General features: G+C 38.3%; 1 protein-coding gene across 1 annotated transcript; it reads left to right on the forward strand.

Annotated features, from left to right (window-relative positions):
* The first annotated feature begins 1725 nt into the window (after positions 1 to 1725).
* On the forward strand, positions 1726 to 26793 carry SLC39A8 (solute carrier family 39 member 8). The gene is made up of 8 exons (XM_080590696.1): positions 1726 to 2103; positions 8880 to 9048; positions 14231 to 14400; positions 14960 to 15082; positions 16178 to 16345; positions 21994 to 22201; positions 22721 to 22905; positions 25586 to 26793. The coding sequence occupies exons 1-8, from the start codon at positions 1951 to 1953 to the stop codon at positions 25730 to 25732; spliced, it is 1323 nt and encodes a 440-aa protein (XP_080446822.1). The 5' UTR covers positions 1726 to 1950; the 3' UTR covers positions 25733 to 26793.
* Positions 26794 to 27700: the final 907 nt, after the last annotated feature.

The raw sequence follows: 27700 nt of genomic DNA on the forward strand, positions 1-27700 counted from the left end.
CAGAGAAGCTGATTTACGTCATCTTGCCCCCACTGACAGTCACCACCTGGTGCGCTGGCACCTGACAGTGACTTAAATGTGACAGTAACATTACACAGGTGTGAATAAAGCAGGAAACAAAACAATAGCGAATCAGGACCATGAAGTACTATTGGGAAATATTTGGTTTACGGTGTGCAAACAGGTTGTTCTTTCAGTTTGAGAAAGAATTTTGCTCTGTAAGTGTTGGCTAGGCTTTATCAGACTTGAGATGAACCAAGACCACACCTGATGGATCTGTACGTATGTCACAAGGGTATACACAACATCTAAAGTAGTCCTTCCAGTGCTATATATACAGTTGGAAAGGTACATGACCTCCAGTCTTGTTTGATGCCCTTCTGGCTCTTGTGGTCTTTTTCAGCAAGAAACAGTTTAGAAACTTCTTTTAAAGTAGAGCAGTATGAATGCATCACTCCTTGAGGAGAAGTTTTGGCTGTGTCTCAAAAATAGAGTAGGATTTTCATTCTGTAGAGGATTGGCAAAAGAGAGTAATTCTTAATGGAATTATTCAGGAATTCCTTGAACTTTTCGGCATTATGCAAATATAGGCCTAAGATCTAATGCAAATATGAGTTTGCTTAATTACACTAATTTAAATCATCCTTTATATTTATGTTTCTGATTAAAAAGGAAGTCCTTAAAAAATAGTTTTGAAATTAACTCTTTGGCCCTGTACTACAGAGCACTGACAAATCTTTTTGATGCACCAGCAGCCTGTTTTGATTTAACTGTTTTAGCCAGTTTGTGTTGTTTCCAATTTATCTACTGGTCGTAAGGAACTCTTCAAATATACAGACTTTTTCAAATTTCAGAATGCCTTCACGTAATCGACTGTGAGCAGAGCTGTGTTTAGAAATAGGCATGCTCAGTACAGGAGGCCCCAGTTCCGCTACTGGAAGAAATATGTTGTGATTCTGTCAGTAGCAGCAGAAAACTTGTATTGGTTTTTCTTGAAGAGACCAAAAATGCCCATGTAAATAGAGACGTGGGGAGGGTGGAACGTCTTCAGGCGCCGCTGTTGAACTAGGGTGATGGGGTCCGTCACTAGGAACAACTGGCAGCTAGGTTGTGCCAGGGGCTGCTTAAGCCTCCACCAACCAAGTACCTGGGAAGCATGAAAGTACCTCAGCCATTCAGGCTCTAAGTCAGAGTTTAGTTCCTTCAGTACCAGAATTTATGGGATTGCAGTGCTCTGGATTTTTCTGGTAGTTGGTTAATACATGATGGCGCTTTTTTTTGCTTGATGCTTTGTGCACTGTGGTATGAAATCTCTTTATGTGCAGTTTATCCGAACAAGTGTCACTGCTTGTGAAGTGACGGTGCCTCCATCGTGGTGCCGATACCCAGACCGCATGGCACACGGCGTAAATTCTGCTTTCAGAAGATTTGGGATTGAGGAGCACTTCTGCTCCTCTCCTTCAGCATAGTTTCATAGAGGTCTGAATAAGAATGTTTAAATCATGTTGTGTTAAAATATATATTTCTGTAGCGGGTGGTATCCATTTGGAGACAGGTTAAGAAATGTTGTAAGGGGCAGCTGGGGAGTAACTTGTAGCGCTGTCTCCTGAGGGGCAAGTGCTGCTCCTGAAGCGAGGGAGCTGTTGCCTGGGGTCAGTCACACACTTCCCCGCTTGCTTATTAAAAAGGCCGGGTGAAATCCCCCACGCTTCTGGGCTGGATTAAACTCCCCGGGGCGGCCTCACGGGCGGCTCCTGGCGGGACCGCGGCGGGGCCGGGGCCTTTCGGGGGCGGCGTGCGGGGCCCGGCAGGTGCTCGGCGGGGCCGGGCCGGAGCCCGGTGCCGCCTTCGCGCAGCCGCCCCCCGGGGAGGGGCCGCCCGCCTCCCCCGCCCCGCCGAGCCCCGGCCGGAGGGGCCGCGCTCCCGGCCGCACTCGCCCGCTCCCCGGAGATGCTCCCAAACGCGGCCGCCGCCTTCGCCGCCGACGTGCTCCGCGCCTTCGGCACCAACGGGAGCCTGTCGGCCGCCCAGCTCTCCGCCCTGCTCGGCCGCCCGGCCGCCGCGTCGCCGTCCCAGCTCCTGCCCCAGCCGCACCACAACCAGGTAGCGCCGAGGGCCGGCACGCGGGGAGCGAGGAGACGGGGCCAAGGTCCGCGGTGCCCCCGGGCAAAGGTAGCGGCGGGCGGGAGCTGCTCGCGGCCGGGGAGCGGGTTGACCTGCTCGCCCTGCCGGAGCTTCCCTCCGAGAGGTGCACGGGCAGATCTTCGGGGAAAGCGACACCTGGGAGCGGAGGCTTGGCCGCTGCGGGCGTGGAGGAACTTCCACAGTTGTTCACGTCTTTCCAGTAATTGAGCGCTGAGTGTCCCTTCGTCAATTCATCCAGTAAAAGCTTTTTAAAGTGTTTAATTCGCTGACTAAATCTGACCAGAATACCGCTCATTTTTTCATGAAACTGTTTTGCTCTGTCTAGTGTCTCCAAAGAAAACTCAGACCTCGTTGCTACTTTTAAATGCTATATCATTTCGTATCTCCGGAGCATCTTAGAGTGCCTTCCTTTCCCTGAATGGGAGTTCTAAGGCTGGCAGAAATTTCCCTATGCTAAGTCCTGTCAGCCGTGAAAATGAAAGGAAAACAGGGATGATTGCTGTGGTTTGGTTCAGCTCCTCGAGAAACAGAGGAGGCACGCTTCTAGGGACCATGAGGCGCTTTTTACTTATTTATTTATTTATTTTAACATTTGGAGCAGTAGCTCTTCATCAGTAATGTAGACAAACCTTGGATAAACTGCGTTTGTTTCAGAAACAGTGTGATTCTGGTGTCTGTACCTTGACCAGGGGCTTAATTTGGAGTTAATGCCACCAAAATCAATGTAGTATTCAGTATAAGCGCAGCAATATTTCCCAGAGTCACTGCTTCTCTTTCAAATTTCACAAACTGAACACTGTTCCAACACAGTGTATTTAAAAAACATTTATATACAAACATTTCCTGCCGCACACACTAAATACAAGTTTGCAGTGTTGAATATGGTTATGAAAAGAATCTTTCTTTAAAGGGGCTTAGAAATGAGCAGATTCCTCAGTCCTTCAGCTTCTACCTATGTAAAAGCACGTAGCCCTTGTACGCAGGCTGCAGAGGAAAATAAATGCTCATTTTAATTACTGCCAATGCGTATTCCTCATAAATAATTTGAAATTTAACTGAAACATTTTTATTTTTTTAACAGGCCTGTTTTAGTTGTGTCCTTTTGGAAGAATATCTAGGGTACCATACTGAAACGTGTACCTTTTTTGTTGAGTTACTTGTATGTCTTAAAATTGACTTTACAGCTGCTCTATCATCTAGTACCATTTAAGCAAGTGCTCTTAACCTGCAGGCTCTCAATCCCTTGTAGGTGTTAAGTATATCAATGACTTTGGGCAGGGGCTACACGCTAATGTGTACTCATACTAAGTAAGTTGGGTGGCTGTTTTCAAACACTGACTCATGCTTTGCGCTTACAAGCTCATAATTTAGAGGATCCACTGGTTATGGAAAAAAAGATGTAAAGTGGCCTAATCTAATTTTTTATGTTGTAAGGCATCAGAGGCCTGAACTCTGCTAAATCTTAATGGAGAAAAATAAATACCTCGTGTGTTTTTCAGGTAGGCTGGATCATCCATTGAGGCTGCACAGATATATGACTGTAGGAGGAAACAAGGTTTATCTCAGACTTTCAGTTCCTAACTTCATTGTCCAGAGCTAGTGGGATGACTCCAAGCCCTTTCTTCCAGTGAAGATAACACGTCCCTGCTCTATCAAGAGTCCCTCATCCAAGCCTGAAGCCGTTTTAGTGCAGAGCTGATCTGTAAGGGACAGGTGATAGTGCCCTTCAAAAACCAGCAGGAAGGAACAGTCTCTGTTAGTGTTGTCCCAGCACTGGTCTTTAGTGTAAGTGTTTCACTCAGATAAAAATTTCAGTAACCTTACTTATCTCCAAAGATCCACTGGAAGCTGATCCATTTTCTTAAAAATTGAAAGTTTGGATGCGTAAGTCAGAAGGAGAGGGATGTCTGATTTCTGTTTTCCTTTGATACCGAGGTTGACTTGAAAAGATAAGGCAGAAGAAAAAATGCTTTAATTTGTTCATGATGGTGTTTGAACATATACTTGTATAAAATTTTACAGGCGTTTGTGGTAACTTAAATTGTATGATGTCCATGAAGACATGTGTGTGTGTCTTACAGGACAAAAAATAACCAACGATATTTTTGAGTTTTAGAATTCTTGACTGAGCTGTCTGCATTTCTTATGTTTTAGCTTTCTTTTTTCTTTCATCGTGCATTTTTTTAATTCTCTGTGTTTTGTGTTTGCATTTTCTTTGCTCTTCACTTTTTTTTTTTTCTGTTTTCGCCTTTCCTTAATGCATAAGCTAAGACTTCTTTTCAGGGAAATAATAGTAACTGAGGAAACTCAAATAGTAGTCACTGCTGTTTTTTCACACTTCACTATGGAATTCCAACACGTTTTAGTTCTACAAATATGTATAGAACTACTAACAATTTAATGCTTAATGTAATAGATGATGGCATGTTTACTCACTGTTCTACATTATTAGCAAGATGTAAAAACAAAACTATATTTGATCTTCTGTCATCACATTCATTGTGGTATGATATCAATATATGTGTATGCTGGAGGTTTAAACTACGTGCTCAGAAGTTTTAGTCAAAAAATGCATGGAAAGTAAGTGGGCGTTGGAAAGAAAGCCTGTTAATGTTGCCTTTATTTTATGCTTTGGGGTAGTCAGAAGGTGCTAAAATCATACTCCAATTTCTTTCTTTGACTTTTCTAAAACTATATTTATGCTGAGCCTTTATGTTATGCCTGAATACTGTCTTAATGTAACGTATTTTGGTTTTTATATCAAACATTTGGACAAAACAAAGTGAAAATCTTAGCGATCAGCTATCACGCGTTTTCACGTCACCATGAGTCAAAACAGTAACTTTGGTGGTTTGGATGAACTAGAACTAGGCTAGTATCTGCTTTGGTTTTTATTTGTTTGTTTGGATGTTTTGGTAGTGTTTCACTAGTTCACTAGTGCTTCTTAGAAGAAGGATGAATGGTCTGACAGTGTGTGGCTTATGGTCTTGATCCAGCACCATGAGCTAACATTGCCAGGTCAGTGAGAAGATAAATAGGCTTTTCTGTTCTACCCCCAAAGTAGTCTTATTGCTACAATATCTTCAGTGAGTTTCAGCATTTATGGACATTTTTCAGCTCCCCACATCAGGCTGCCTTGAACATGTTGGGGTGTGTATGTGACATCCCTAAAGCACACAAAGGTAAAGCAGCTTTACATGCTTGGACTCTTTCTCGTAAAGTGCTGCTTATTGAATGCGTGGTTGTCTCCTAGTACCCAGTCCACACCTGGATAAGTGAAAAAAAAAGTATCACTGAATCAGCATTAAATGCTTTGATTTGTTACAAGTAAGTTGGGGAAGACATTAATTTGTCTTTATTTTGCCTCATCCAGGCTCAGGCTAAGTCAAAAAAAAAAAAATATTCATGGTATTCCTTCTTTGCTGTTGTTACTGTGTGACCCACTGCTCAGCCCTGGTGTGGGCTAGGATAGGATTTAATCTGGCAACATCTAGAAACCACAGTGACAGGTTGCTGTTGGTATTTCAGTGCTTCACATGTGCAATGCTACAGATAAAACAGAGGTAGAGCAAAGGTAAGAACGTGGCAGAAGGTCAGAAAAGGGAATGAAATGTTTACAAGATGGTTGGTACCATAGCATTTGTTATTAATTTTCTTGTTAGAGGTCTCCTTGCATTATTTTTGTCTGAGCAAGTTATCCTATCCTTTCCTGGAAAGAATGTGGTGAGCTTGGCATATGCTTTTCATTTATATAGATATGTGATACTGGTGTGAAGAGAATCAAGATAGTTGGGCATCGCTTTATTTCATTTACAATCTTAAAAGAAAATCCCATATTGGTCAATCATTTTTTGGCAGCAGCTTACCATGAGAAAAGAAAACATTTAATTGAGTAACCTAGTTGATGGTTTATTTATTTTTTTTTTGTCTGAATACGTTGCAATGCTGTGAATTCTAGTGATTGAAGTCCTCTTTAATTGTGATAAAAGCATTTATGATTTTTTTTAACAGTTCAGAGACATGAGCAGTTATATCTTCTTTGAAGATAGGAGTTAAACACTGGGTAACAGTCACGTTGTGGCCAGGTCCAGTCCCTTCACCTTAAGCACCGTGACAAGGCTTACTGAGTAGCAAGGGACAGATGGGATGGTAGACTTAATGAGCCAGGACGTCATTCTCAGTCCCCTCTTCCATGACGCTAGATTACCTTTTGGCTGAGGTTATCTGTCAGTCTTACAAAATAAATAGCTTGTGTTTTTACAGAAGTGTGGTTGTCTTAATGTATTTATCCTGCAAAGATAAGTACAGAGTTTTTCAGTGTGCAAACATGAGTTGTTCCAATCCAAGGCTTCTAATAGATTGAATCTTTTAATTAATCCCTTAATTGTGCCAGTGAACTCACACAAGGTTGCTTTTCAGCACATGGATGCATGTAGGAGTTGCTGAGAGGATGAGGTGACTTAAAACAATGAATCATTTTAGGAATTGTTATCCTCTGGGTTTGTCCCCGATCTAAATAATAGTAGTAATTAAATAAAATGCTGTTCCTTGTCCTCATATAAAAGCTCTCTTGTCCGATGGTATTTCTAACATATTTGTTTGTATATAGCCAAAGCTGTAAGTCTCAAGTTTTCTAATTCATGCTGTGCCTGAGTAATATTTTCACTCCATAATCGGTTCTTTTTTTCAACCTACAATGTGGTTTGTGTTTTTGTAAACTAATATTAATTTGTTAGTATTTTAAATTACTTGTCATCCATTCTATATTTCTAGGGAAGAGATGTTAAAGATCAGTTCTCTTAGAGATAGCCATGTTATGAATCTCAGTGCGTACTGGCTTGTTTTTCTATCAGCTTTTCACTGCAGACCTTTAGAAATGGCTGTGGGCCAGTAATGCAAGAAGCATGGTATAGGAACTATTCCTATAGACCACAACTATCCTCTCTTTTTGTTTCATACTGGAAATATTAGCTACATATTTTGCATTATTTCATAATGCAGAGTTAATGGTAAAATGATGAGGCACAGAACCAGTTTAGAAAAGCTCCAGAAGTTCATGTATTGGGCTGTAAAAAAAACCTCTCTTCAGTGATGATTTCTTTGTGCACTACTTCCACTGAGATTAAATGGGTCAACATGCTTTAAAACAAAAACAATAATTGTTGCTATCAAGCTATATTTATTTTAAATAAATATATTTTTTAAAGATATATTGAGGCTTTGACATCAGTGTTGATACTGAAAGATGATTCTATATCCACACTGCTTGTAAACCTCTGTTCAGGAAAACTTTTCAGTATATATTTCGGTCTTCAAGGTCTCATGGCCTCAACAAAATTTAGACATTTGTTTAAGTTCAGGTGTGTACGTGAGTGCTCTCCTAGACTGGGTCATTCAAGAAGAAGGGCAGGAGCATTCTGGATGTAATTTGGCTGAAGCCACTCGTATTGGCCTGAAAGCTCTTTTCCTCCAAGCTAAATAAGAAATAGTCAAGTTAAAATGGTATGTGCATGCCTTTCACCTTGTAGACAGTAACATTTATTAGTGGAGATGGAGGCAGCTCTGAAATAAATGACTTGCAGTTGCTTTGGCTTATCTCTAGAAGGAATATACTTTATAAATAATAATCCTGAATTATTGGAGGAGTGCTATGGAATCTGAAGGTAAAACTGAAAAGAACAGGGAGTGACCATTTGTTTGCAATTTGTTAAGGCTTCCAGTGCTCTACTCCTGCAATCACACTGAGACTCGCTACAGTGAATGTCTCGTGCTAAAAGCTTTACTTCTTTTCTTGAGACTCATCCCTGGTGTGTGTTGTACATCAACAAGCCAAACCACTGTTGTGTGCAGCCAAGAAAGAACACTATTTGCTTATTGATCGTTATAGGAAAACATGAATGTGAATAAATGGAAAGCATGAGATGAAAGACCTCTGTGATATGGAACATTTCATATAAAAGTACTCAATTTTTCTGTGGAGATATAGTTTAATGTATTTTATAGTTCAAGTATTTTGTTTTTTTGGTTGAAAATAACCAAGAGAGCAACCAGCCCTGTTCCCAGCCCGGTTTAGCACTGCTGTGTACATTTGTCCTTGACCCATTAGGTACTGACCCTGAGCTGAAGGCAAAGTGAAGGTCCGAAGTAAGAGTGTCTCACAGGAATTTGGGATGGTCTTACAAAATAATCCTTGTTGCTAATAATTTTTGCTGTAAAATGAATGAAAAAATGTTGAATGCTGCCATTTGGACAATTTATGAACAGCTAGTTTGAGGAAATATGCAGCATTACTGTGGAGTAGAAGCAGTCATATGAATGAGCAGTCATGGAATTAACAGTCTTTTTCTGATGCTACTCTGACACTAAGATTTTAAGTGTATCTGGTCTGTTCTTAAATGTAATTATTTTGTAATTACATGGGATTTTAACTATTTTGAAGCTATTTTTCCAAATATTTGACTGTCCCGGTTCATGGGGCAGAGGATTTGGAGATGTCAATGTAAAACATGTTTCATTTATTTGTGAGTTATCTTAAAATACTTAAAATCACTTCTGCCTCACATTAAACAATCACCAGGTTTTCACATGCAGTGTACAAACAGTGTGTATACTTCCTTGAAAATGTGTTACAGCATTTTCGTGTTATAAATCTTGTGTTTCTCAGTGTGTGACTTGTTTTTTGTTTTGTTTTGTATTATTGTATTAAGTTGGCAAAAAACCCCTTTTTGTTCCAGTGCTTGACTGGGGAGGAAATCTTTTCTTTGCATGGAATACCGAACAACAGTCGTATATCAAATTCAGACTTCTCTACAATATGTCCTGCTGTTTTGCAACAGCTAATTTTTCACCCGTGTGATCATCAGGAAAATGTTGTGGATACATCTAAACCACATTCTTTACAAGGTCAGTTATATTATTTCATTGATACTGTGATTAGTGTGCGGGTTTCTTAGCTAAATAGTAACTATTTATCTATACGTAATAGGAATGCCTTGTTTAAGGGGATATAGTTATAAAGTGGGAACATAAGAGGGTGCTTCAGGTCACCAGGGTACATAAACAAATATCCTCTCTCTTGACAGTGATCTTTTCAAAATGTTTTAGGGAAAGGCCAGTAGATAGTTATGGAGTAATTTGTTCATTAAAGAAAAAGTCTTTCTGACCTGTTTTGTTTGCACAGTAGTTTGTGCCCTGAGGCATAAGAGCTCTCACTAATAGCTGGTTAATAGGAGAGAAGGTGGAAGCAGGAAAAAGTTTGTGCAGATGATTTGCAATGGGATGTCAGACTCAGTGGGGCGTGCAAGCATCAGGCTAACTCATGGTAAAATTGCTAGGAGGCTGCATTTAAGTGGAATTATTTGCAATTGGATGTCAGGACACCAAGGAGGCCCGTGACTGCTGTTTTCCTGAGGGAAAGACTCATATTTTTCTGAACTCCCACTCTTGCCTTCTTGCCATCTTCTGTGCTGCTCCCTCTACATGGAACATCATCACATGCCTGAATAACCTTAATCTTCCTTCCTCCTATTTTTCTCATTGTTATTTTTATATTTATTGTGCACAGAACTGTACAGTGCAATAGAAAATATAGGACAGGGATGAATCAGCTGGTTAATGAAGTTACTTGTTCCATTGATAAAGATCAAATTTGTATATTATTTATTTATTTGACTCAGTATTCCAAATTAATTCATTATTCCCAGGGATTCAACTGACTTAAAGTTAAAAACTGGGATATTGGATGAGCAGATTCCCAATGGTAGTATTTATTAGCAAAGGTACTGCAGTGTTTTTTGTAACTTTTGAAATTTTAGAATTAATAGCACCCTGATTGTTGTAAGTGAGAGTAGTCACTAAGAATTACACATCATTCCTAAAACTTACCTGTGCCACTGAATAATTAAAAATATATTTGATTAATCACAACCATGGCATCAATTTACCATGATTGTTTATACCATATGAAGGCACATATTTTCAAGAAATTTACAATACCTACACTACAATGTAAGATCTGTCTTTTTTTGTTGTTGTTTGCTTGTTTGGTTTTGTTCTGGAGGGGGTGTGTGTGTTTAAGTACGGTGATGTGGAAAGCTTGCTCTGTAGTTGATTGCCTAAGCTATTTAGACCACCCCTCCTATTTTTCTTTTATCCTGCCAGCTCAGAAGCAGTGTCCAGTAGCCAGATAAGCAAGGCAGTCTTTTCTCTGCCCCTCCCTTGGCTGCAGCATGAGAAATCTGCGAGGCCCATGCTTAGGGTATTTTAAACCCCAAGCATATGAGGCTGTGACACACAGTGGTATCTGTTTTGAAGGGAGATTCACAGAAATGTCCCGTGCCAAATGAAGGCTTTACTGCAAATGTATCCTGCTGTTAATTTATGTGTTGTCCCCCTCCCCCTGCCCCACCACCAAGTGAATCAATATTGTGGCAGCTTTGGGACCGGCTGATTTCAGTTATTGCCTATGATGCAAAATCCTCAGTGCATGTTTCCAGCTCGGCCGATGTGAGTTTTCTGCTCAGGGACTCCCACACATTTAAGCTCTAAGTCCCTGTTCTCCAAAACATGAACAGACAAGACATAAAGAAGAATTTAATACAGTGAGCTTTACGGGGCAGCTGCTTGCAATAATAATAATAAAAAAATGTTGTGGAAGCAGAGTAAAAGTTAAATGACAGCGGATAGAATGTCTTTTTTCCCTGGGTGTTGTATATGCTGTATATCAAATATCTAACCTAGCTGTCCTTAGGGGCACACTCATGTCCTTCCCTTTCTTGCTTCTCTGCAATGTAATAGGGAGTAGTATAAAGCGGCATGAAATAGCTGGAAATGCCCAGTGGCATTTCTTCTGTCCGAGGCAAACAGAGTCTGTGTGGTCTGCTTGGCTTTTTCAGCAAGGTTTTAACACCCTGATTTCTTCTTCATTCCAGGAAGGGGCTTAGGAGGAGCCTGAGCCTGTCTCAGGAAGGCCCAGAGCAGTGGTCCCCACTTCTTGTGAGGAACAATACTGATCAGTGGTGCCCTGAGGTGGACTTGCTCTCCTGCCATTTATTTTTTGGATTTATCAAGCTTTGGCATCTTGGTGGTCTCTTTGTTGGGGCCAGAGTTGTAGAGACAGGAAGAATAATGGTTGTTGGCAAAAGCCATCCATGCCACCAGCCTCCGGGTAGGCTGTGTGTCAGTGCTTGGCTCTGGTACATGAAGTCAGCCTGGCCAGCTCTCTGGGGTGGATGCACTCAGGGAAAACTTAGTGGGGATGGAGCCCTAGTGAATAAACCCAATTTTAAGACAGCAGTGCGCACATGGTATTGTGACATACAGTCCATAATGCAGCAATGAAGCAACTTTGGCAATATTGGTTATCTTGGAATTCTATCACTTTCGTTTGTTTGTTTGTTTTCTATTTGTGGTATTTTTCTTGCAGCACCAATTCCCCTAATTGTATAATTGGGGTAATCTTTTTTAAACATTGTTATTTGCAATTGCAGTTCGGGTCAACAACACCTTCCTGGGGAACATATAAGGAAGATCTTAGGTTTATTTTATTCCTTTAAAAGATTTATTAGTTTAAACTAGTCCCCATACTACTGAGGCTCACTGCAGGGCCTGTGGAATGCCTAGGACGGAGAACAATTTATTCCTTCATTATCTGATGTTATTTGATTATGTAGTTTAGTTCTTCCTTTTTCTTCCACTTTGGGTAAATAAATAAGAAATAAAATATCAGTATGCAAAATCCCAAGGACTGAGCCATCCAGATTAGATCAGATTTTTAAAAATAAAATGCATCTGCCTTCTGGCCTCACTTATCTCTGGTAAATTAGGAAGAAGAAAGGCTTTTTTGTTGCTGTTGTTGTGACAAAAGTGGGTACTACATACCAGTGGATTACATCTTTATTTGCAAACATAGGTCCTTTAGTACACTGGGACATGTTCCACTGCATTAAGCATACAAAATGATGAAAGGTGTATCATTTGTAGCATGTACTTCAATTTAAGTGTCCCAGTACATGCTGCTCTTCTGAACAAAGAGTACCGGCATGAATGTTACACCGTTGTTAGTAAAGCAAGTACTATTGTGAGAATTTCTCTCGGCATTTGGCAATAACCTGTTTTTCTGTGCTTGCTTTAAAGCTCCATTCTGCTATCATTTTTGTCACCCACTGATTTATATGTACCATTTGCGAATTTGTCCTCTTTGTCTTTTGTTGTAGAAAGTAATAGTAGTAGGGGTTTTTAATCATAATTTTTGAAATTTGTTCTAATTTCCTGTGTCTGTGGCAAGGTAATTTGGGCTTATACACTAAATATTATATATATATATATGTATATATACACACACACATATGTATTTTAACTCAATTTCAAACGTGTATTTTGCACAGGATAAATGTGTAGGAGTTATCTGTATGTTAAACTGAGAGCCTCCTGCTTCTATGGTAATCCCAAACTGCAAACAGCCTCTGTGACTCATGATGACGCTGGAACCCCATTTGTTTACTGTAGACTTGATTTCAAAAATGCATTCACAAGCGTAATTATCTTTTATTGTGATGGAAGTTATGCTCCTGTGTAGCTTAGTGAATCTAACCATATCTAGTTGTATGTTTTTCTTCCTCTCTCTGTCTCTCAGAAATGGCAAGTGAATGTTTTGGTTGGCATTGACACACCTCTTGCAAACGCTTTAAATGCTTCTAATGCTTTCTGTTCTTCCTGTTCTTGACACAATATAAAATTCATCACAAACGAAAATTGTGTCCCTGTGCAAACAAAGCATAGCAATCCCAGTTGCAGGTGATGAATCTGGTTTAGCGTGTTTGCTGACAACGTGTTACAGGAAAGTTGGGCTGCAGATTGCAATCTGATCCGTTTCTGTTACGCAGAAAGGAATTTACGGTAACTTCTCTATGTACATATGGCAAAACTGATAATGAGGCTATTACATGGATGCAACTTTTTGGATTATACCAAACTGTTCTCATATATCCAACACTGTTGGCTTTGGTTTTAATTTGTGTTGGATTTTTATAGACAACCTGTCTATGTGGATATCTTTGTGATTCTGTGGCCTCACTTGAGGCAGTGTTGTAGACTTTTTCAGTGCAACCTTTAAAGCTTTTTTGTACTTACAGGGATTTGAGATGTAACTGGGTAAAACAGTGGACGTGCACAGAGGCAAAACTTTTTGATGCTTGTGAACAGCAACAACAAAACTCTCAGAACCTGTAGTTCAGATGCCAGAATAATTACGATATGGCTTCATATAAATCCTGGTGTCTGAACTCTGAAAATCTGGGACAATGCTTATGGTGAAAGAAGCTAAATTATGGCCAAACTAGGTGCATATGCCACTTCTTAAATAAATAAATAAATAAATAAATAAAAATGTTCCTCCTTTGTGCCCATCTTTTTGAACCCAGAACCTCTCTTATGTATGTTTTCATTTCTCTGCTGTAATAGTCTCTACTGTGAGCTATCTTCCACCTCATAAGTGTGATAAGTAGTGATGGGCAGTGTTTTCAACAAAGCAGAAGTACTTTGAACTGTAGGAAGAGGAGGAGTGATAGGAACAGAAAGTTACCACCTCAAGATGATTTGAAGGAGTCATCCTTTATCAGGAAGGATTTTTGGGTGTAGGACAGCCAAGACAGCAAACTTTGTGTCTAGGAGTTGCTCAGGAGTAAATGACAATTGGACCTGCAACCCTGAGATCGGTAACAAGATTTGTCTTAAGCCTAAGCTATAGCTACCTTGATGAATATTGGCTTAAGCTTTAGTTTTCAATCTTCACTGACTGTAGAGAGAGTTGATTTATACTATCAGCAGATAGACTATCTGAGATATTAAAAACTGAAACTGGGCTTGTATGTGGTCCCAAACAGTATTCCTGCAAATTTCCCCTCTGTGAGTATGTGTCTTAAATATCAGTGCGTATTTAAGGTTTTATATTTGTAAAGTATAATTTCAAGTAAGGAAAAAAGTATTTTTCTCAATTCCATGCCAATTCAGATGTTAGAAAAATCAAAAGCAGCCTTAAGTGGATTTTATACTAAAATATTTTATATTTCTGTTTGTTTATCCACAGTTTGGGGATTTGGGTTCCTGGCTGTGACTATCATTAACTTGGCATCACTCCTGGGATTGATTTTAACTCCTCTCTTAAAAAAGTCATATTTCCCCAAGATTCTAACCTACTTTGTGGGCTTGGCCATCGGTACTCTCTTTTCTAATGCAATTTTCCAGCTCATTCCAGAGGTAAGCAACGGGAATCATTATTTGTTTTGTAAAATCGTTTCTAAAGTGTATTAATTCCAGAAGCTTGCTCCAATGGAGATCTGAGTGTGTGGGTTGTAATCCCCAAAGAATTGTAGGTGGCCACTAGTGCCACTAGCTGCCACCTCTTTCTGTCTGGGTGAGCTGAGTGAGCTACAAGTTCCACGTGTAGCTGTGAGACGGGAAAGGCTAAGGGCTATTTTGCCTCTAGACAGAAAGAGGAACATATTGGGTAAAATTCTAGTGAGTTTTAATGGGCTACAGTGTAGACTTTCTGCTTTGCAATAATTACTATGTTCTGCATGTAAAATTCTACTGTATTAATTAAAACATTGCTGACATTTAATCTAAGTTAAAAAAAAAAAAAAGGAAAAAAATCTGTCAGGGTCAGGATCTTTCATAACTTCAGCCTCATTGAAACTCCTGGCTGGTAGACAGTCCGTACTTTTGAGGAGTATTTGTGTGTGGTCAGGGAATTTGTTTTTATGGAAATGTACTAAGATTACAGACCAATTCACATTGCTTTTGTCTTCAATGTTAGGCGTTTGGATTTGACCCCAAAGTAGATAACTATATCGAGAAAGCTGTTGCTGTGTTTGGTGGATTCTATATTCTCTTCTTTGTGGAAAGGATTCTGAAAGTGATATTGAAGATCTATAACCAGGTAATGAAAAGTGTCACTAACAGTACAAGCCTTACCATAAAGTACCTGATACATTTTATGAGATTCTTGATAGTTTAATAAAATGTTGGAATTTTTTTCTTTTTCTTTTTCTTTTTTTTTTCCTGAGGATTTCAGCCTTACCATGTGTTCTGATACATCTGTTAAAATCCATATGGAGAGGGAAAGCAATTTCACTTTTTTGAGGGAGTTACAGGCAGAGCTGGGAATGGAATCCAGATGTGAGTGTGGTCTGCTGTCACTGGCATATGCTCTAGCTGCTCTCAAGGGCCGAATCTTCCCTGTGCTAGCTAAACATATCAGAAAAAAGTGGAAATATGTAAAAGCTGAAGAGAATGGGAGTCTGCCACTGAAGCTCCTATATGGACAGGAGACATTTATGTGACATGTATATCTTCTTATTCATCTGTAAAGTGTAATTTACCAGGACTGACAGTGCCCAAATCTCACCTGCAGTAACCAGCGCTTTGTTTCCTCATGCTCTGGTACACAGGCCTGCTTTAGTGACCCTGCAATTATCCATATTGCGCAATATGGATAATTGGCTCTGCTTAAACCAGGACCCATACGTCAGAGGACTTTTTTGCGGTGTGCTCACATGAGTGAGACTGAATTTGTCTCAGACAAAGGCCTCTCAAACTTTCTGGAACTCTCTACTCTTGTCTTGCCAAGAAAACTGTCCTGTGTTCCTACTCTTATCTCACTTAGCTGGTCTCTTACCTCACTTAGCTGGACCCTCCCAAGCTGGTCCTCATATTGAAGATTATGAAGATTCAACTGTTCTATAGAAAGGTATAAAAATGGAAAATCCCAACAAGTATTCTAATCAGCTGAAAGGAAGAGATGCTTAGATAGGAGGGGAACTTAGGTAACTTTGAAGTTCATTTAAAAATTTAAGTATTAAAATGTTTATTGGTATTTAAACATTTACTTGGTGTTGAAAGAAATGCAACATGAATATGATACTCCCTGCATTTTCCTTTTTGGTCTGTATTTCTTATTTTTATTTATTTATTTATTTATTTCTTATTTTGCTTTTGCTTTAATGAGCTACTTGTTTGTTTATTTGTCGCCTAGACTGGCCATAATGACTTAGGAAATGGTGAACAGAATCAATGTCAGGATAAGGCTAACCCACACAAACCACCATCATCCAGCAATGGGGTGACCTGTTACGCAAACTCAGCCGTCATAGAGAACAATGGAAATCTTGGTTTTGACAGCATCAGTGTGGTCTCAGCACAGGTATGAAACTTGTGTCTGTTTGTTCATTTTATTCCTGCCTATTATATTAAGCATATCTGGGGAAGGGTTAATATGAATTTTTATTACTTTTGTCAAGTTTTTGTAAATTTGCTTGAGCCCTATGAAAAAATGTGTTACTTTTGGGCAAGCTTACAAAATCTGAATGCTGGATTCGATTGCTGAACGACTATAAGAGCTAGTAGTTATCAGCGTAGGGATGGGGAGGACAGAGATAAATATTTAATCTGTTAATTTTGATTTTGTTGTCATTGTTTTGTTTAAAGGGTGTGATAGTGTGTTTTAATGTTACATGATCCATATTGTGTTCCTGACTACATCCAGCCTTAAGCTGGAGATCCTGGTTCCTTTGAATCTATGAGTGATGAGGAAAACTGATACAGTAAGCAATATATTGTGATCACTGGTTGTGCTAGTCCAATGTACTTGGACATGGTGGGAATTACAGAAGTAATAGGTTGAGACAGTGGCTGTTCCTCCTGGTTTAAGTAATATCCTCTTTCCAATTTGTTCTCTGTATTTGTGTTTATTGCTCTACTACAAATACGACCTCCTTCTGTCAGAAAAGAAAATGGAAACGGGAAGAAAAAGTTGGTGTGCTTCTTTACTCTTTTCCCTGTCCCTTATTTAAAAACAACAAACAAACAAAAACAAAATGGAAAAACATAGAAATAATTATCTGATGGCTAAGGAAGATTTTTCGCAGTAAAGATTTCTGTTTTACTACCTGTGCTCTTCACCCAGAAAGTTGTTTGTGGGGGAGCGTTGAGGAGCAGGAGAGGAAGCAGGACAAAGGCCCGAATTCTCAAACAGAGAATATGGGAGTTCTGCATTGACCCTGCAGGCTCACAGGACACTTGATACACACAGTTTAAAGTACCAAAATTGTACTTGTCCTTACTTTAGATATGTTACAGAGTGCAGTGAATACTGGTTGTTGTAAAGATTAGGAGAAACGGGCGATAGCTAAAATTGCATGGGTACCGAAAGGAAAATTGCATTTTGAGTATCCATAAACTGTATTTTGTAGGTTTAGAACACGTACACACATACAAAACCTCCACTGTCTGTGGAGGCGGTCCTTTCTAGTAGCACAGCTATTATATTTCTGCCCTGTTTACCGGAAGTTTTATCTGGACTTGTTCCATTATTGCATTTTGGCCAGCCATGTCCTTACATGTAACGTAAAGATAACACAATCATATCACATATATTATAATAATAAAGTGTGGCTATCTAGTATTTATTTATAGCAACTAGGTTACTTATAGTGCTCGTGATCATAAATTATGTAGGTCATTCCAAGATCCTTTGTGGAATACTCATATATTTCCTTTTGCGTGCAGTCTTGATTTTAAGAACTTAAAATTTCACAATGGTTCTTCCTCTATAAGTATTGCATTTATGAAAATTCATGCTTTCCATTCTTTCTTGCTTTCCATTTCTCCAGAGCTAGAAAGAGAATATGTTGTATTAAAATCTTCTGAATGTAGCACAGTAAAATTCACTCTGGAGCCAAGAGTGGCTGGAAGGAAGATGGCTGTAGAATAAATCCCAGTGTGGCAGATAACCCACTGTTGATATGGGAGGTGGCAAAGAAAAGCTGTCATTACATTTTTTCCTCCTTCAGGCAGGTTTAAAGGGGCCAGCATACCCTTCAGAGTCATCAGGGAGGAGCTAGGGTAGTGCTAAGAGGGTAGGTATGAATTAAGTTTTACACACATTTGATACTTATGAGGGATCCATTTGGGGTTAGTCAAGATATACATAATAGAATTTTAACGTGTGCTCGTAATTTAAAGCTCAGTAAAGAGGGCAACAACAGTGAAGACATAAAGCGTCATGTAGGCTTTAAGGGTGGAGGCTGGAGTCCGTGCAAGAGTGTGCTAGCTGTTTTCAACCATGGAGATGCGATCTTCTTTTCTCTTTGAATGCCTGCTAGAGTAAATGTAAATGTTTAATTAGTTGCATACTTTTAAATTTCACTTGCAGCAGTAATTGCAACCTTGGAAACCCCTTTTGTGCTGACCCAGAATTTGTACCTACTACACGTTAAAATTAAACAGCTTGACAACAGTAACTTTTAAGAAAAGTTACTTCAGAGACAAATTGCTGAAAATGCCTGTAGTCCCAAGCACACAATGTTAGAGTTGTATAATAAAACTTCATGGTGGCCTTTATTCATGCCCTAGGGGCAGTGTCAGGGTTCCTTCTTGTTCCTGGGGACATTCCCAGAGAACACCAAAAGACGCTTTTTTATCTTTGTTTTTTCAAGAGCAAAACTTTCATTCCAGTGCTCACTCTTTTGCCTGTATGAAGGAAAATGTTATGAACAGGGTGGAGTTGCTCTGTCCTAACTCCTGTTGGGTTTTCCACTGATGTGCAGAATATAAACTTTCTTCTCTGCAAGCATTTAACAGATTGGGGTGCTTGTTCTTTTCTGAGGGAGTCACAGATGCATTAGGAAGAGCAACGGTACCCTGAGGTAATAACATAAGATGAAATAAGAGAAGTCTCTCTATCATTTCTCTTACATTTGGGAACAAAGGAGAAGCCATTGCTTTTAAAGAAAAAATTATGTTCAGAAGAGCAAAAATACCAAGGTTATCTTTGTTTTACCATCAATTGTTGTGATGCAAATAATACAGAACTGCAGTAGTAATTAATAAAAATCTGACCTGATAGACCACTTGAGTGTTCCAGAACTCCTTAGCTGGCATCTCTCCTGTAACATCTCCTGAAGTACCTGTGGTGGTTTCACACTGATGGCCAACTGAACTCCACCATGTCACTCTCGCACTCCCTCTTCTCAAAGGATGAGAAAAAAAGGCTCACAAGTTGAGCTAAGGATAATTTAATTTAAGGGAAAAGAAAGAGGCGGAAGGAAAAAAAGAAAAGCTGTGTGGAAGCAAAGACAGAGAAAACAATTATTTTCTGCTTCCCATTAGCAGGCGATGTTCAGCCACATCTTGGGAAGCAGGCCTCAGTACATGTTGCAGTTTTTTGGGAGCACAGACATTTTCATAATGAAAGCCCACCCCTTCTACTTTCCCTTTCGCAGCTTTTATTGACGAGTGTAACACCATGGGGTGTGGAACATCCCTTTGGTCGGTTTAGGTCAGATGCCTGGTGGTGTCCCCTCCCCACCTACTGACTTTGGGGGGGTTGGAGAAAGTCTTGATGCTGTGCCAACACTGCTCAGCAATAGACAAAACATTGGTGTGCTATCAGGGCAGTTCTAGCTACAAGTGCAGAGCACAATGTTTTATTCCAGCCAGACCCAGTACAGTACCATGACAAAGAGGAAACAGTCCAGTAGAGCCAGGCATTGTTCATTTTTGCCTCAGAATTCTGTATATTTGTAAGGTAAATTTATCAGTAGTCTGCCTTATCTTGAGCATTAAGAATATGTGTTAGTCATTCATCTATTTCTGTTGGGCATATGATCTAGTAAAGTTCAGAATGTAAACACAGACAAGCAATGTCCTTGTACTTTATATGATTTCCAAAAGAAGTCGCAACGTTATCTAAGGTAGATTACAGGAAGAATTATTTATTATACCTTAAAGCTACACAGTAAATGGCTGTTAGATGTGTATACATATAATAGAAGCCTCTCAGAATCTGATTCCTAGTTTTTAAGCTACAATTTTCTCTGAAGTTTGAAATACTGTATCAAGAAAGTAGTTTTAGAAGTAAATCAATACTGTTTTCCTTATTTAATTGCAGTTACTTAAAAACAAAAACAACACAACAAACCAACAACCAAAACCATAGATAACCCAAACCTAATCTGGTCAGTTCTGATCTTGATGAGTTCAACAGATACTTCGTAACATCATCTTCTTACTCAATCTTCATTTTCTTCATAGAGACATGGAAGGCTCAACATGCATATTTGTAAATTATTTATTTAAACAAAAAAATCCTTGATTGGATTTTTATCTTTGTCATACATATGCAATGATTCGGAGTTTCACTGGAATGCTCGCCTGTGCAACTGGTAGAAGAAAATGAGTCCTTTACATAATTCTATGGCTAAGCCTGTTATGCCTTTATAGCACTCAGAAAAATGCAGGTATACATATCATTTCCACTGTGTTTGAATTTGCAGGGAAACTGAATGTTTTTATGACATTTTATATTTAAAATCATAGAAGTACAAATCTATGACTTCTTATGTACTGAATAGGAATTATAACTGTGTTTTACGGCAATTGTGCCACTACTTAACCATGGATTTACTAGCTACAGATTCCAAGTAACGTAATAGACTTCAGACTGGGAAATCCCTAATGTGAACTTTTGTCCTGTACCAAGGCAGCTCCAACATACAAGTATATATTATGTCAGATAAGAGTCCGGTGAGCAAAGCATGAGACGGATCTCGTTGCTCTGTCATTACAGATTTTGTAACCGTTTATTAATCGTTATATTTCCTTAAAGTTCAAACTTCAGTTGTTTGGTAGCATTTGCATTTGATATGACGAAGCTAAAGCCATTTCTGGTGTTCCTTGGAAAATTTTATTGGAATTATCTTTTTGACCCATTGATAGAAAGGAAAGAGGTATTCCTCTACACCCTTCTCTTACAAGAAGAAAGGTGTTTAAATATGTCTGGGTAAACAGATATATATTACTATTTATGTATTCTGTTAGTAAACAGTAGTAGCCTTATATGCAAATCCTTTTTTGTATTTTTTTTCCCAATGCTATTATGCTTGCAAATATAATCTAACTACAATGTATGTGTGTACAGAAATTTATCAGAATGGAACATTAGGATTTTTATAGTGGAAATTAGTTTGTACTCCCCGCTGAAATGACAGTTCCTTTTATCTTTGTCAAATTTCTCATTATTTCATGACACCGGATGTATAAATTACTTCCACGTCTGGTAGGAATTATTGAGAGCCTTGGCATGATTGTGCATTGCAGTTTTATATTAGCCAGTTCTAGTTGTGCTCTGAGCCCTCAACTCCCACAGTCAGAACTAGCCACTGCTGTTCTTCTTAAACATGCACTTTGTAAAAACTGATTTCACTAGCTGGACTTAACTGTCACTGCTCAAAATAAGAAATAAAATTAGAGGACTACCTGGATGTGTGTCTGGATTCCCATGTAGGTGTCTGTTGCTGTGGTGGTGGCTGTGTCTTTACGAGCATGATGTACATACAGGCAGCAAGTAATTTATCCAGGTCTGTTTCAGGTAGGAAGAACAGATGCTGTCAATCATAATGATCAAATCCTCCCCACTGTACATGCTTAATAGAGGTGGCTGAGGAGGCTGTGAGGAGCCTTATCAATCCTTGACAGTCTCTTAATGTGGGAGAGACACTGCCAGAGAGACATTCAGACATTGTGGTCTGAATTGCTTTCTGTCTCAGCTGAAGGGTATTCAGATAAAGCTTTGTAGTGAGAAGGTGACTGGGCCCTTCACTTTTCAGTTGTTGAAACAGAAAATATTTGCTGCTGCTACCTGTGCCTTCTGCCTCTTGGACTAAGCAATTTGTTTTCTTCATGTAATTGTGCTTTATTTTATACTCAGCATTTGATTAAAGCCAGAATAGTGTTTCATTGACTTCTTTATTCAGTGTTTTATGTAATTGCTTTATTGTATTGTTTTTCCAGGAGGAAGCAACCCAAGGCAACTTATGTAAATGTCTCGGTGGGCACCCACTGTCAAAGATCGGAACTATTGCTTGGATGATAACACTGAGTGATGCCGTACATAATTTCATAGATGGTTTGGCAATTGGTGCTTCTTTCACTTTGTCTCTGTTTCAAGGGCTGAGTACCTCCATAGCCATCTTGTGTGAAGAGTTTCCTCATGAGCTGGGTAAGGAACTTAATTCAACATGTTGTTTTTGATAGAAATTACTGCTGTAGGAGGTTATGCTTGCAGAAACTTGGCATGGATTGAAAAGAAGTTTAGACTAATGGAAAAAGCACTCATCAAAAAGTTATCAAGTACCATAATACACATCTAGCCCAAGAAGTTCCTGAGTGCAGATGGATGGAAACTAGGAATGTATATTAGATAGGTATTAATTGCCCTGTTCATACATGCCTTTGTATGTGATTTTTTAATTAAATTTTGCTCATTATGGGTAGTCCTGTGTTCTCAAGCTCTTAGCTATGTTGTGCATCACCTACTTGCTTTAGAATGCTTCAGTTACCTTATTGTTGAAGGGAAATGCTCATCATTTACTTGAATGAAGAAAACGAGCAGTGGGATATAAGCTGTATACAAATAATGTCTTTTTCTTTAGACTTCCATTGAAATCAAAAAATAATCATACTATCATTTGCCGAAGATGGCTTTCTCATTTTTTCTTTCTCTTTTTTCTCTTTTTAGGGGATTTTGTCATCTTGCTTAGTGCAGGAATGAGTACTCGGCAGGCTCTGTTTTTCAACTTTCTGTCTGCGTGTTCCTGTTATATTGGGATGGCTTTCGGTATATTAGTAGGCAACAACTTCGCTCCTAACATCATCTTTGCAGTAGCTGGTGGAATGTTCCTGTATATCTCTCTGGCAGATATGGTGAGAAGGAATTTCATTTTCAATTAGTTTTCTGCAAGAAAGTAAAGACTGCAGTAACAGTCTCTCTGGTGGAATTTAATATTTTTCTCCCTCTCCTGCCAGTCATCTACGTCTTATTATTAGATGTTAAATAATCAATTATAACCTTAATGAAGGTGCACAAGTAATTATGCTTATTCATTAAATGTGAAAGCCTTTGATTTCACGACTAGGGCTGGTCAGATTATTGCTGAAAATGAGTTTTAAAGAAAGAGAAGCTTTTCATGAGTTTGGGCTGGTTTCACTGAAGAGTGAAAAGTGTTTAAATACTTTGTTTCAGCATTTTAAAAAGTGACAGAGCATCTCACATTATTGTTATTAAATGAATCATTTGTCTTTTCAAAAATCATCTTCTAAAAGAAAAGCAGAAAAAGTAAGTAAATAAATATTCTTTAAGAGTTGAATGGAATATGTTATGTAACTTCAGCAATAATTTTGGAGTTGTTTAGGTGAAAACCCTGACTTAAACTCCAATACTGTTTAAATTAAACAGTACCAGCCCCAGTTTCTTTGTCCAGATTTTTTTTTTAAGTGATCTGTTGAACGCTATTCAAAACAGAATATTTTTTTTTGAAAGTATATTAGAAAACATAAGGCAAAGAAATAGTGCTAAGTTCTAGATCAGGTTTAGATGTTGGGAGTTTAATCTGGCTTCACCAGGCAGTCAGCAATATTCTATAAATTCCTTACAATGATGTTTTATCTCAAAATGAAAGAGAATTTACGAGAGTTTAAAGCTTTATTATGTTTAATTCAAGTGTTGTAAGAGCAGATAAATCTGTAAAAAAAAATGTTTCCACCTGTCATATTAGAATCCATCTGAGTGTAGAACCAGAGTGAGGCCTGAATTTGAAAAGATTTGAGACCCCAGTTTGGTTCTACATGCATTTAAGAACTCTTACATGGTTATAAGGACTATAACATTAAATACTAATGTAGTTGAGGTAATAACATAGGATTTCATAAGTAGTAATCTTAGAGTTAAATGAACAATATAAATAGCTTCTTTTACAAATTTGCAGTACCTTAATTGCTAATGCTGTTCATTTGCTTTCACTCTCTTATAATGAATAGTAGTGCACTCAACTATGATGTGCAAAACTCATGGCATAAATTTAGAGTGGCTCATCGTAAAATTGTTCTAATTAAATCCGTCAAAGTAGGTAACATTCTTTTCTTTGTATCTGTTGTTCTGCACTCTCTCTCCCCTCCCTTCCACCATCTGTCTCCTCTCCCTGCATCCCTCTCTTTTTCTAGGTTTTTTGATTGAATCAGCTACTTGTCTCAACTTTTCTCCCCCTGAGAAGTCTGAAATAGGGTATGCAAGTGCTCTGTACAGAGATTTGCCTTTCCACTTTCTGTTACGATTTTCACGTGCTTCTGGTCTGCTTGTAGAAGCAGGTAGGATTAATTAGAATGTCCTTTCCCTTTTCTTTTCTTTTCTTTTTGCTGTTCTTTTCCCTCCCTTTTCCTTCTGGACTCCTGGTGCAGTCCAGCCTCCGTGTCAGTAAGATAACCATGTGATGAGGCTATGGGTATGTGAGAATATGTACACTGAGGTGTGTGAGCACACATGAGCCTTGCTGTATGGCATGAAGCTAATCTGGTTTGTTGTTGTCTTTGTCTCTTGTGCAAGAGGATCACAGAGCTGTGGAATGATTTCTGGGAAGATTTGGCCACTTCCCACTTATCTTAATCTGTTCTTCAAGAATTGCATTGGCTTCAACAGTTCTTTTTGTCTTATGAGATCAAAGATAAAGCTTCTGAGTCATTCAGACAGAAGGCTTCTAAACTGAGACTGAACTTTAGAGTCTTTGTTGCACACTGGCTATACTACTCTCGCCACAACAGGAGAAGAGTTTAAAGCTTGCTTATGTTTGTCAAAGTCAACTACAGTTGACTTTATCTGCCACAAACACATACCCTGAATTGCCCCATACTAATGGGCACTTTTATCACCAGTGCTCATCTGCCACCACCTCCATTGGCTCTCAGAGGAAGTATCTTTGTTCCTGCAATTAACAGTCATCCTTTGCTATTATGGTGCCATTATGACACCTGTTATGGAACGAAGAATCCCTTCATCACACCCTAACCTAATATTGCATGTATTGCTACCAGTTTCACAATATTCCTATTCTTTCTTCCTTGCTTTATCACTACCTCATCAGCCCAACAGACCTCCTATTTGTAACAGGTTTCTTATTTCTGAGGGGCTGTTTGTGTTTTCAGCTTCACCTCTTTTACTTATAAATAAAGTGGAAGAATCCTAATCTTACATTTCCTGATTGAGGATTTATCTGTCTGTGTTAGTGAAGAAAGAAACACAATATTTAGCAATACAAGGGCAGCTGCTCCTAGCAACATACAGACTGACAATTGGACCCAAATTAAAAAGAGGAAATCTGCATGAGAGCCAAAAAGGTGATATCACAGCAGAGGAAAGCAAAACACCGTTTCAATTTTTCATTCTTGATGAAATAGTTTTCAGGATAACTAGGGTGACTTGTTCTGTGACTGCCTTCACCCTCTGTTAGTTCTAATACTCGGTTCAAAACTGCAATGTTTGTTGTTAAATACTCTAAGTTACACACGCTTCCACAAGATGGCAATACTTACCTAAAATTATGCCTTTTTCCAGTTCCCAGAGATGAATGATATGCTGAGAGAGAAAGTGACAGGAAGAAAGATGGATCTTACATTCTTCCTTATTCAGAATGCTGGTTTACTAACGGGGTTTGCTGCTATACTGTTGATTACCTTGTACGCAGGAAATATTCAGCTGTGATAATGGAAGTGAAAATGGAATCGGTATTGAAGGCATCAAATAAACTACGAATGGAAGACACTTGAAATCCATAAAGGGACATTCGTTCAATCTTCTTGGTTTTGAAACATTGACAAGTCTTATTTCCCCATTCCAAATGCAGGAAATTCTTTTAGGACTTTCAATTAATCCAAATACTATGAGCTGTTGACTTTTATACTCTACTAAGGAACCGATTCTCATATTTGTGTTTCTACTTAAAATTATCAGACATACCTGAACTGTTATAGAGAAAGGGTGTTACTTGGCCAGTAGAAGTAGGCAGTACATGCAAGTACATGCAACTCAGACCAAATGAAAGCTGAGGTCTTCAAGGAAGATTCTCATTTAAAAGAAAATAATGAAGTCTCTTTTTAAACTGTGATGAAAGCAAGCAGTTTCAAAGCTGGTTAATTTTCATGACTTCTGTTGCAGGATTTGCCTGTGTAATATTCCCTTCCCCCATCAGAAAAAAAATAATCAAACTATTTCAAAGTAGGTACTAATGAAGCTAAGATTTTTAATTACTAATTAACACTGGAAGGAAAGATACCAGTTACTGCTTTTGATCTTTTCTCTTTATGTGTGCACTAGGGAATTGTTGATTTATTTTGAGAACCACTTTTTTTAATTAGAGGGAACCTGTGTTAAAATTATGAGAATTTATCAACTCCATAATGTTTTAGAAACATTGAGTATTTAAAAATTTTTCAAGTATTTTATATTCTATGAAAATAATCTTGTTTTATATACAAGTTCCACAGATATTCCTCTTAAAAAATCAGTATTTTGGGTTAAAATTTTGAAAGAATGTATTGTTAGTTGTACAAAGTGGAACTTAGAGGAAAAACTGCTAAAATCAACATTCCAGGAAGCTTTTTTTTGTAATTTCAATAGTTTTCTTGTGTGCAGTTGGGTGAAAGTTAAGCATTACTAAAATATACAAACTTTTATTGCAGTCTGTTGCATATGAACTTTCTGAAGTCATGCTTATATGTTTGAATTCTTCTGAAATAAACAATTTAGCTACTCTGCTGTTGTAAGATGTGTGCAAGGAAATTCATGCAAATATGTCCTATTTCAGTCACTGCTAAGTTTTGAAAGAAGTGTTACTATTCTGTAGTCAATTACTTTTATTTGCATTGTTTTTTATGGAAGCTTTACAACTTCAAGGAAAATACAGTTTCTTAACGTATTTCTTGCCAGTCAAAAGGGACAAAGCCTTTATTTTTTATTTCACTATTAAAATATATTTTCTATAAGGTAAATGATTTATTTAAATTTTTATTTGAATCTTATCTGTAATTATGTTAGAAAAAATAACTTTCTAAGTGCCTTGATTAAAAAAAGGCATTTTTTAAAGGCAAACTACACAGGAATAGTAAATGATTCTTAATTTAAAATGTGTTATAATCTTTAATATGTAATTATAGTAATCTATGTTATTTACTATATGCAAAAAGATTTATTAGTCACCTTATGCCGTCTGAGTTTCTGTGAAGAATAGTCCACACACTCCATATTCTTTCCTTCAATCCTTTCTTTTGTTGATCCCTTGGATATAAGCTGCTTGTAAATACTACTCATGTGTCCCAAGAATGTATTGTAGTAACTATGAATGTTCAGTAGCTTTTAAAAGTTATTTGATTATTCCTAGTTCATCAGGTTATTATAATAATATGTTGGCATGGAACGTTTAAACCTTAAATCCAAAAATTTGCAAGGGAGACTTGATTTTTATCATCTCCCTAAGAAAGGAAAAATGAGAAAAACATATCATTGCAATAAATACTTTTAGATCATAGAGCAGATTAGAGATGGAACAACCCCTGATATTCAGGCTAGTGTTTTAGTTACAAACCAAAATGCTGCTCCTGCTAGTGGAATATTTAGTAGATAAGAAAGCTTTTTGATTTCTCTAAAACCTGGTTTGTCTGTGTGAACTTCAGT

Source organism: Anser brachyrhynchus (assembly GCF_964034855.1).
Source record: "Anser brachyrhynchus genome assembly, chromosome: 4".
NCBI lineage: Eukaryota > Metazoa > Chordata > Aves > Anseriformes > Anatidae > Anser > Anser brachyrhynchus.